General features: G+C 51.0%; 1 protein-coding gene across 1 annotated transcript in view; it reads left to right on the plus strand.

Annotated features, from left to right (window-relative positions):
* LOC144783266 (uncharacterized) overlaps nt 1–12,168 on the plus strand; it is a 131,600-nt gene that overhangs the window by 99,726 nt on the left and 19,706 nt on the right. The window contains exons 3-4 of the mRNA XM_078662332.1: nt 5,750–6,023; nt 6,785–8,011. Coding sequence (XP_078518458.1) covers nt 5,888–6,023; nt 6,785–8,011 — 1,363 coding nt within the window. The 5' untranslated portion in view covers nt 5,750–5,887. The remainder of the gene's footprint in view (nt 1–5,749; nt 6,024–6,784; nt 8,012–12,168) is intronic.

Consider the following 12,168-nt stretch of genomic DNA (forward strand, 5'->3'; position numbering starts at 1 on the left):
TACGCACACACTTACTTGCTCACAGGATACCTCCCTCTTGCAGACACCTACTAGCGTCCCTCCGGTCCGGATGTTATTTGACCGGGGGCGCCGGGTTTGTTTTTAAAGAGCTGCAACCGCCCGGTTACTTCCGCATCGCACGCCGCGCTCAGTGGAGAGCTGGTGCGTATCGGATGATTCGGAGCGGTCGCGATTGGCGGCCATCTTAGGTATATGGCGTACCTCTCATTCGTTTGGAAGGGCCATATTATTGAATCAGGTTGGCCGCTATTCTTAAAAGTTAATTTAGGGCATATTCCCGTCAGCCCTTATTATTATCAGCTAATTTGCCGCAATTTTTACAAAAAAGAAAAAAAGGAAAAGGGGGGTTGGGGGTGCATATGCCGGTGATTAGGATATTGTAAATCACGTCGTCCCAAAATTGTCTCCAACAGTCATTTTATTCCAAAAGTTTAGTCATTTTACGAGCCGACATGTTTTTGTATCACTCAGTTGAATACTCCTTATCATGTAAATTGTCCCCAAGGGATGTCATCATTCAGACCCCCAATATGGGAGCGGAGCTTGAAAACCCAGCGTTGTTCCTTCTCCAGTAGTTTTTTCTCCATGTCTGTCTGTGGTTGTTGTATTTCTAGAACCACCCAACGCATATCATTAGGGGTATGTCCCTTTTCCAAAAAATGAGTGGTCATTTTCGTATTTGAATGCTTGCATCTGAAATTGCTGCGGTGTTCCACCATTCTTGTGTTAACTTTCCTGGTGGTCATGCCGATGTAGTGTAAATCACAACTACATGTGATCATATACACTACCCCTGATGTATTGCAGTTTGAAAAGGACTTTAAATCCCAAACCAGGCCATTGTTACATGTGATTTGTTTAGTCGCACTTGTTAGATGGCACACACTACAATTGGAACATGGATAGTGTCCCGTCGGTAGTGGATGTAGGCGACGTACTGGGCCTTCTACAGTCTTTGGGCGTGTATGGACTATTAAATCCTTCAGGTTCTTTCCTTTGCGGTGGCTGAACATTGGTTGAGTGAGGTTAAGACCACCACTATTCAGTGTCTTCCAATGTTTTTTGACAATTTTTGTCACTTTCTGTGAGGCCACGGTGTAGGTTGTAACACAGATGGGCCTTCTATCAGTGTCATTTGTGGGTTTCGTTCTGATCTTGTCTCTAAGAGTGCATCTCTGTTATTATTCGATGCTCTCTTTTTGGCCTTTGATACAATTTTTTGTGGGTATTGTCTCTGGAGTAGTTTCGTACTCAGTTCTTAGACTCTTAGCTGACCAACGGAATTATGAAATCCTAACTGTGGATCCGACAGAACGTTTAAGGATTGAAATTGCAAGAATGGTGGAAGAATGTCTAATAAATGATTGGCTATCTAGGAAAGAAGCAGATTTCCTAGAGAATAAACACCCAAGAACACCATATTTCTATACAATCCCAAAAATTCATAAAAGACTAGAAAATCCACCTGGAAGACCAATTGTCTCTGGGATTGGGTCGATCCTGGAGCCCCTGTCTAAGTTTGCAGATGCCTTTTTACGACCACAAGTACAACAAACTGATACATACCTGCAAGATACAAAATCAGTATTATGCCTAATCAAGGACCTCACTTTTAACCCTACCACACAAATATTGGTTGGACTCGATGTGGAGAGTCTTTATACAAGCTTGCCCCATAGAGAAACATTGCAAATTTTGGAGGAGATTCTATTCGAAAATGAGTGGCAATATAAGACTCCGAGACATGTTGTTTTGGAATGCTGCCGCCTTGCATTGACTGAGAACTTTTTCCTATTCCAGCAGACCATGTACAGGCAAACCCATGGAACCAGCATGGGAAGCACATTCGCGCCGAGTGTGGCCGGACTCTATGTTCATCAACTATATAATAAAAGAATTCTGACTCCCAATAATCCCTTTTCTGCAAATATCCAGATGTGGAGACGTTATATTGACGACGTCATCCTCATCTGGAATGGAAATGAGATGGAAGTGAACCTTTTTCTAACCTGGTTGAATTCACAAGATCCCTTTCTGAATTTTACCTCCACAATGAGCAGAGAACAATTGTTTTTCTTAGACCTAAACATCAGAGCAGACAGTGGCAAATTAACCACTACTACACATTTTAAACCTACGTCGAGAAATTGCCTACTAAACTTTGAGAGTTTCCACCCCCGACAGCTACGGGAGAATCTGCCTTTTGGACAGTTTTTACGCCTACGGCGAAACTGCTCAGAAAAACGAGACTACAAAGTCCAGGCGGAAGAACTGAGTAAGAAACTACTCCAGAGACAATACCCACAAAAAATTGTATCAAAGGCCAAAAAGAGAGCATCGAATAATAACAGAGATGCATTCTTAGAGACAAAAATCAGAACGAAACCCACAAATGACACTGATAGAAGGCCCATCTGTGTTACAACCTACACCGTGGCCTCACAGAAAGTGACAAAAATTGTCAAAAAACATTGGAAGACACTGAATAGTGGTGGTCTTAACCTCACTCAACCAATGTTCAGCCACCGCAAAGGAAAGAACCTGAAGGATTTAATAGTCCATACACGCCCAAAGACTGTAGAAGGCCCAGTACGTCGCCTACATCCACTACCGACGGGACACTATCCATGTTCCAATTGTAGTGTGTGCCATCTAACAAGTGCGACTAAACAAATCACATGTAACAATGGCCTGGTTTGGGATTTAAAGTCCTTTTCAAACTGCAATACATCAGGGGTAGTGTATATGATCACATGTAGTTGTGATTTACACTACATCGGCATGACCACCAGGAAAGTTAACACAAGAATGGTGGAACACCGCAGCAATTTCAGATGCAAGCATTCAAATACGAAAATGACCACTCATTTTTTGGAAAAGGGACATACCCCTAATGATATGCGTTGGGTGGTTCTAGAAATACAACAACCACACACAGACATGGAGAAAAAACGACAGGAGAAGGAACAACGCTGGGTTTTGAAGCTCCGCTCCCATATTGGGGGTCTGAATGATGACATCCCTTGGGGACAATTTACATGATAAGGAGTATTCAACTGAGTGATACAAAAACATGTCGGCTCGTAAAATGACTAAACTTTTGGAATAAAATGACTGTTGGAGACAATTTTGGGCCGACGTGATTTACAATATCCTAATCACCGGCATATGCACCCCCAACCCCCCTTTTCCTTTTTTTCTTTTTTGTAAAAATTGCGGCAAATTAGCTGATAATAATAAGGGCTGACGGGAATATGCCCTAAATTAACTTTTAAGAATAGCGGCCAACCTGATTCAATAATATGGCCCTTCCAAACGAATGAAAGGTACGCCATATACCTAAGATGGCCGCCAATCGCGACCGCTCCGAATCATCCGATACGCACCAGCTCTCCACTGAGCGCGGCGTGCGATGCGGAAGTAACCGGGCGGTTGCAGCTCTTTAAAAACAAACCCGGCGCCCCCGGTCAAATAACATCCGGACCGGAGGGACGCTAGTAGGTGTCTGCAAGAGGGAGGTATCCTGTGAGCAAGTAAGTGTGTGGGTAGAAAACGGGCAAATGAAGAGCCTTTATGGATCGATCTTGCGGGTTGATTAACCATCGCATAGCCTAGCAGGTCGGATAAAACAAAACAGTGAAGAATTTCATGACGTGCCATTTTCTCCTACCTGTCTTAGATCTGCTGGGATACTGAACCCCTCCGAGTCCATGGGGCACAGTTAGGTCCCACTACATGTATGTAAATATGTATGAATGAGTGTGCAAGATGAATGATTGGTTGTGTCACAGTACGGTGTTTTTCACGTTTTGATGCATGAGAACCAGCACGTTGTGTGCATGAAAACAAACACGTTTTTATAATTCAAAAACGTCCCTTGAGGACCACGGGAAATGTAATCACGTTTTCCACGTGCAATCCAAAATATGTGCTATGTGTATTATGTTTGGGGGTAACCCCTTGACTTTTCAAGCTGTCTTTTGTTTTACAGGAACCACGTGTTTTGGAATAAATACGTAGGTATTCTTGCATGCACTAAATTATAGATTGCAGCATTTATTATAAATAACTCATTGCAGAGCTAAGGAGTGGCAAACACAGGGCTGGTCCCTGTGTAGTCCCGAAGAAGTGCTTGGGGTATGCACGAAACATGTTGACAGGAGTTGATAGGTACACCTTAACACATTACGTTTAGGGACCCTATTTTTCCATCCCATTTTTAATACTACCACCTAGAGGCATGAATAAAGTTTATTGAAAACCTACTGGGCAGGTATTTTTAAATACGTCACTTAGTCCACTCCACCATCACACCCGCACCACACATAGTCAATTACAAGTGCTCCTACGTAATTCGTGAGTCGCAGCACGCCCCAGCCCGTAGAGGACTGGGATGGCCCCAATGATGAAGCATGTCACCATGGGGCAACCCTGGTGAGTGAGGGGACACCTAGAAAAGGGGCAATTTCCCCATTTCTATCTACTATACCATCCAGACCAACCCCAATGAACGTTGTGAATGGATTTATAGTGACCGGCTAGGCTCTCAGGTAGCTGGGAACAGAGACCTTATGTTGAATATAGTATTTGGAGGGTGAGCCTTAGCTGTTTCTTCCCTCTAACTCCCTTCTCTTTAGTACTGCTGCCTGGGACCCTCTCCTGCTGCTGCCTCCAGTGCCTGCTGCCTGGGACCCTCTCCTGCTGCTGCCTCCAGTGCCTGCTGCCTGGGACCCTCTCCTGCTGCTGCCAACTGAGACTGCTGCCTGAGACCCTCTCCTGCTGCTGCCTCCAGTGCCTGCTGCCTGGGACCCTCTCCTGCTGCTTCCTCCAGTGCCTGCTGCCTGGGACCCTCTCCTGCTGCTGCCTCCGGAGACTGCTGCCTGGGACCCCTCACCACTCACTTCCGCCACAGGTGTTCCATGTCCACAGGGATGGCAAGGACAGAGAAGATCCGTGCCAGTCCATTCACCAGCGAGGAGTTAGAGGTCCTTGTGGACGAGGTGCTGGCACAGTACCCAAGGCTGTTTGGCGGTCCCAATGTCATGGTAAGTCACCATGAAGGTAGTTGTAGGGCAGGGGGGTGTCAGACGTGTAGTTGTGCTGCTGCAGTATATGCCTGAGGGTTTGGGGTTGTGTCAAACACTGACAGACAAGCTGTCTCCAGGGCGAGGGAGTGTGTGTGTCACAATGTCACTCTTTTCCATGCCTGCACCTGTATGTGTGAGTGGGGAGTGTTACATTGTCAGCCATACAGAGCCACCAGATGTTTGCCATGTAGGTGCCCGGACAGTAATTGCTTGTGTGAATATTTCTGTGTGCCCCTGTTGTCTGACTCAGTGTGACCCAGAGAGTAGGTCCAGTGGCTGCCCACCCAAACGAAAAAACACCACCAGACTTACATGGTCCTTGCTCCAGTTCCTTCCCACTGAATAGTAGATATGCCCCATCTGTGCCCTGTGTAATTGCACACTTACACACTTCTGTCAATGCATATTATGTTGATGCATCCGGCATTTGTGAGATTATCCTGGACCCTCTACGCCCCAATGTGTGCATGCAATCACATCTGTTTGGGCCATGCAAAGTGCCCTTGTGAGGGGTCCCCCAGTTTGGGATGGAGGTAGGTTACAATTGGTCCTGAGTCTGGGTTTTGCTACTGTACTGATAGATGTTGGTACCTGACATTGTGTAACTGGTCATTTACCCTTCTTTTCTCTCATACCTGCAGCTCAAGGTAAACCAGTGTAAGGCCGTGTGGAGGGCCATTGCGGCAAAGGTGCGAGCCCTGGGGGTATCCAACCGCCGACGCACTCACTGTCACAAGAGGTGGGACGACATCAGCCGGCTGGCAACGCAAGTGGCAGAGATGACCTTGGGGATGCTACCACGCACAGGGCGTTTGGCACGGCGCAGCATGACTCCACTGATGGACCGCATCTTGGCAGTGACTCATCCAGACCTGGATGCATGTCTGAAGGAGCATCGCAAGCAAGGCAGGGCTGGTGAGTATCTGGGGAGCGTGACTTTTGCTTGGAGTGGATGCATGTGTACAGGGCCTGTGGCAGCGGTGAGCCATGTGATGTGCGTGTGTTGCTGTGCTGTGCTGTGTCATGTGATTGGCTGCTGTGATGTGTGCTTGCATCAGGTATTGTGCCACCCTGGCCTTACTGAGCAGATACTCCCTGCTGTACTTTCCCATTGCCAGATGTGTTGGGCTCCACATGGTCATTCAGCATTGGGATGGTGTGGGTAATCTATTATGGGGTGAACAGCAGTGTCCACTTGCTGAGTGTGAATTCATGTAAGCCTACTTTGCCTGCACCATGATCGTTGATGCCCCAACATCTGCAAATAATGTGCCCCAGATTAACACATGGTGCTTGCTATGGCCTACTTGGCATTGGGGACTGTGATGTCCTAATAGGTGTGTGTGTTGTCCCCTCCTGTTCCCTGAAGGTCTGTTAGTGGTAACAAGTGTTGTACCCATATCATGTCCCAAGGTGTGGGCAGGCCAAGTTGTGTGTGTGGTACACTTCATCTACGGGCAGGGTGTAGTGCTGTGTGGCATCAACATGGCTCACTCATGGCAGATATTCAGCGTTACAGGCACTGTTGTGGTCTATGTTGTGTGTAGCTGCACAGTGATTGCAGGGTGTGGTGGTTACCATGTAGATTTGAGGCTCTCATGTACTGCATTGATTGATTGTAAATCGTGTGACCAGATGATGACACTTTCACAACCCTGGCTGTCTCTCTCATGCAGATTCGCAAGGAACCACAGAGGAACAGGAGCCTGAAACCAGTTTTGGCGAGATTAGCAGAAGAGCTGCAGCGGAGGCCAGTGACACAGAGCCCACCAGTGCATTTGAGGGGGACAGAAGTATGCAGGAGGAATCTGTGGCTGAGACACAGAGTGGCACATCATCTAATGCCAGCGGGGATGCATCCATGTTGGCAGGCACAGGGGATGGGGAGTCTGCATCATCATCTACCACCCAGCGGCCACTGCCCAGCCTCCCATCTACTTCCTCTGGTGCTGCCTGTATCTGTGTCACTAAGAGGGGACGAGTCACATTCACACCTGGCATCGCTGCACCTGTCCCCCCTGCTGCCCTCACTGCAGAGTGTGTAGAGCTTCTGCGCCAGCTTTGTGTAGGCCAGACCGCCCTTCTCAATGCCTTCAGTGACCATGACAAGAAATTAGGCCAGGTGGTTGCATACATGGAGGGCATACACTCTGACGTGGTTGGGCTACACCGTACAGTCCAGGCGTTGTCATCCACAGTGACGTCTGCCCTTCAACAGGCACATGCTCACCTTCCAGCTCAGGTGCCTTTGTCCACCCCCCAGTCAGTGGCCACATCAGATGTTAGTGACCACGGTTCGCCTGCATCACCAAAACGATACAGCACAAGGAGCACACAACAGACACAAGCCAAGCACTCCCGCCCACAGACACCATCCCCACAGAAGAGCAGGGCCACCCCAGAATGCCCAGACAAGAGGCAGTCAGGGAAGACCAAGGCCAGGCGAGCAACGAGGCAGACATCAGGCTCCCATGTCGCAGAGGCATCACCAGCAAAAGACTCTCCTGTCACTGAAACTACACACAGACCTACCCATGCAGTGTCTGTGCCCACTGAGGAGGTGTTAAATATCAGGGGTACACCTAGGAAGAGCACAGGGACACATCCACCCACCACATCTACCTCAATTCCAAGTCCATCGAAGCAGTTGGAGGAGGGCACTGTTGAGACCCCCCCTGAGAAAAAGGCAAAGGAGGGCACTGTAGGGGGTACAGCAGGCAAAAAGGCAAAGGAGGGCACTGTAGGGGGTACACCTGAGAAGAAGCCAAAGGAGGGTACTGTAGGGGGTACAGCAGGCAAAAAGGCAAAGGAGGGCACTGTAGGGGGTACAGTAGGCAAAAAGGCAAAGGAGGGCACTGTAGGGGGTATACCTGAGAAGAAGCCAAAGGAGGGCATTGTAGGGGGTACAGCAGGCAAAAAGGCTAAGGAGGGCACTGTAGGGGGTACACCTGAGAAGAAGCCAAAGGAGGGCACTGTAGGAGGTACAGCAGGCAAAAAGGCAAAGGAGGGCACTGTAGGGGTACACCTGAGAAGAAGCCAAAGGAGGGCACTGTAGGGGGTACACCTGAGAAGAAGCCAAAGGAGGGCACTGTAGGGGTACACCTGAGAAGAAGCCAAAGGAGGGCATTGTAGGGGGTACAGCAGGCAAAAAGGCAAAGGAGGGCACTGTAGGGGGTATACCTGAGAAGAAGCCAAAGGAGGGCACTGTAGGGGGTACAGCAGGCAAAAAGGCAAAGGAGGGCACTGTAGGGGGTACACCTGAGAAGAAGCCAAAGGAGGGCATTGTAGGGGGTACAGCAGACAAAGAGGGGAAGGTGGTCCAGAGGCGTAGCCAGACCAAGCGTTCGGCAGGATCCAGCACAATACCAGAGGTAGTGCCAGTGTCTGCACCTGGTGTGGGACCGTTGGTGTGTGTGCCTGTTGTGTCATCACCAGTTCCCATCAACCCCAAGACAGGGAAGCCATTTCACATTCCCAAAAAGTGGAAGGGCACCCCTCCAATCTCTCCCACTCACACTGTGTCCTTGGTCTGCATGACTCCACCTCCACGTGCCACTATGCCGCCTGGTCCACACAGCCCTCCAGCTTGCCAAGCCACTGTTAGCCCCACATCACCTGGTGCTCTGTCACCCCAGTCAAGTGGGCCTGCAGTCCCCGAAACACAGCAAGGTCCAAGTCCACATGACAGCCAGGAGTGAGTTGACATCCCCCTCATACGCCTGTGCCTCATACAGGTGTGCTAGTCCTGACCATTGTTTACAACCTGGGTGTGTTGTTGGCCCTGTTGCTCTGCTGTGCTGTACTCCCCCTGTGCAGCCTCTCATGTACTTGCTGTTTGACCTGCCATGGACACTGGCCCTGTTGCTCTGCTGTGCTGTACTCTCCCCTTTGCAGCCTCTCATGTACTTGCTGTTTGACCTGCCTTGGACACTGGCCCTGTTGCTCTGCTGTGCTGTACTCTCCCCTGTGCAGCCGCTCATGTACTTGCTGTTTGACCTGCCTTGGACACTGGCCCTGTTGCTCTGCTGTGCTGTACCCCCCCCCCTGTGCAGCCTCTCATGTACTTGCTGTTTGACCTGCCTTGGACACTGGCCCTGTTGCTCTGCTGTGCTGTACTCTCCCCTGTGCAGCCTCTCATGTACTTGCTGTTTGACCTGCCTTGGACACTGGCCCTGTTGCTCTGCGGTGCTGTACTGTCCCCTGTGCAGCCTCTCATGTACTTGCTGTTTGACCTGCCTTGGACACTGGCCCTGTTGCTCTGCTGTGTCGTGCTCTCACCTGTGCCTTGGACACTGGCCCTGTTGCTCTGCTGTGCTGTACTCTCCCCTGTGCAGCCTCTCATGTACTTGCTGTTTGACCTGCCTTGGACACTGGCCCTGTTGCTCTGCTGTGTCGTGCTCTCATCTGTGCCTTGGACACTGGCCCTGTTGCTCTGCTGTGCTGTACTCTCCCCTGTGCAGCCTCTCATGTACTTGCTGTTTGACCAGCCATGGACACTGGCCCTGTTGCTCTGCTGTGCTGTACTCTCCCCTGTGCAGCCTCTCATGTACTTGCTGTTTGACCTGCCATGGACACTGGCCCTGTTGCTCTGCTGTGCTGTACTGTCCCCTGTGCAGCCTCTCATGTACTTGCTGTTTGACCTGCCTTGGACACTGGCCCTGTTGCTCTGCGGTGCTGTACTGTCCCCTGTGCAGTTTCTCATGTACTTGCTGTTTGACCTGCCTTGGACACTGGCCCTGTTGCTCTGCTGTGTCGTGCTCTCACCTGTGCCTTGGACACTGGCCCTGTTGCTCTGTTGTGCTGTACTCTCCCTTGTGCAACCTCATGTACTTGCTGTTTGACCTGCCTTGGACACTGGCCCTGTTGCTCCGCTGTGCTGTACTCTCCCCCGTGCAGCCTCTCATGTACTTGCTGTTTGACCTGCCTTGGACACTGGCCCTGTTGCTCTGCTGTGTCGTGCTCTCACCTGTGCCTTGGACACTGGCCCTGTTGCTCTGCTGTGCTGTACTCTCCCTTTTGCAGCCTCATGTACTTGCTGTTTGACCTGCCTTGGACACTGACCCTGTTGCTCTGCTGTGCTGTACTCTCCCCTGTGCAGCCCCTCATGTACTTGCTGTTTGACCTGCCTTGGACACTGGCCCTGTTGCTCTGCTGTGCTGTACTCTCCCCTGTGCAGCCTCTCATGTACTTGCTGTTTGACCTGCCATGGACACTGGCCCTGTTGCTCTGCTGTGCTGTGCTGTACTCTCCCCTTTGCAGCCTCTCATGTACTTGCTGTTTGACTTGCCATGGACACTGGCCCTGTTGCTCTGCTGTGCTGTACTCTCCCCTGTGCAGCCTCTCATGTACTTGCTGTTTGACCTGCCATGGACACTGGCCCTGTTGCTCTGCTGTGCTGTACTGTCCCCTGTGCAGTTTCTCATGTACTTGCTGTTTGACCTGCCTTGGCCACTGGCCCTGTTGCTCTGCTGTGTCGTGCTCTCACCTGTGCCTTGGACACTGGCCCTGTTGCTCTGTGGTGTCGTGCTCTCACCTGTGCCTTGGACACTGGCCCTGTTGCTCTGTTGTGCTGTACGCTCCCTTGTGCAACCTCATGTACTTGCTGTTTGACCTGCCTTGGACACTGGCCCTGTTGCTCTGCGGTGCTGTACTGTCCCCTGTGCAGTTTCTCATGTACTTGCTGTTTGACCTGCCTTGGCCACTGGCCCTGTTGCTCTGCTGTGTCGTGCTCTCACCTGTGCCTTGGACACTGGCCCTGTTGCTCTGTGGTGTCGTGCTCTCACCTGTGCCTTGGACACTGGCCCTGTTGCTCTGTTGTGCTGTACTCTCCCTTGTGCAACCTCATGTACTTGCTGTTTGACCTGCCTTGGACACTGGCCCTGTTGCTCCGCTGTGCTGTACTCTCCCCTGTGCAGCCTCTCATGTACTTGCTGTTTGACCTGCCTTGGACACTGGCCCTTTTGCTCTGCTGTGTCGTGCTCTCACCTGTGCCTTGGACACTGGCCCTGTTGCTCTGCTGTGCTGTACTCTCCCCTGTGCAGCCTCTCATGTACTTGCTGTTTGACTTGCCTTGGACACTGGCCCTGTTGCTCTGTGGTGTCGTGCTCTCACCTGTGCCTTGGACACTGACCCTGTTGCTCTGCTGTGCTGTACTCTCCCCTGTGCAGCCTCTCATGGACTTGCTGTTTGACTTGCCATGGACACTGGCCCTGTTGCTCTGCTGTGCTGTACTCTCCCCTGTGCAGCCTCTCATGTACTTGCTGTTTGACCTGCCTTGGACACTGGCCCTGTTGCTCTGCTGTGCTGTACCCCCCCCCCCCTGTGCAGCCTCTCATGTACTTGCTGTTTGACCTGCCTTGGACACTGGCCCTGTTGCTCTGCTGTGCTGTACTCTCCCCTGTGCAGCCTCTCATGTACTTGCTGTTTGACCTGCCTTGGACACTGGCCCTGTTGCTCTGCTGTGCTGTACTCTCCCCTGTGCAGCCTCTCATGTACTTGCTGTTTGACCTGCCTTGGACACTGGCCCTGTTGCTCTGCGGTGCTGTACTGTCCCCTGTGCAGCCTCTCAGGTACTTGCTGTTTGACCTGCCTTGGACACTGGCCCTGTTGCTCTGCTGTGTCGTGCTCTCACCTGTGCCTTGGACACTGGCCCTGTTGCTCTGCTGTGCTGTACTCTCCCCTGTGCAGCCTCTCATGTACTTGCTGTTTGACCTGCCTTGGACACTGGCCCTGTTGCTCTGCTGTGTCGTGCTCTCATCTGTGCCTTGGACACTGGCCCTGTTGCTCTGCTGTGCTGTACTCTCCCCTGTGCAGCCTCTCATGTACTTGCTGTTTGACCTGCCATGGACACTGGCCCTGTTGCTCTGCTGTGCTGTACTGTCCCCTGTGCGGCCTCTCATGTACTTGCTGTTTGACCTGCCTTGGACACTGGCCCTGTTGCTCTGCGGTGCTGTACTGTCCCCTGTGCAGTTTCTCATGTACTTGCTGTTTGACCTGCCTTGGACAATGGCCCTGTTGCTCTGCTGTGTCGTGCTCTCACCTGTGCCTTGGACACTGGCCC

This window comes from Lissotriton helveticus, chromosome 9, assembly GCF_964261635.1.
Source record: "Lissotriton helveticus chromosome 9, aLisHel1.1, whole genome shotgun sequence".
In the NCBI taxonomy this organism is placed as follows: domain Eukaryota; kingdom Metazoa; phylum Chordata; class Amphibia; order Caudata; family Salamandridae; genus Lissotriton; species Lissotriton helveticus.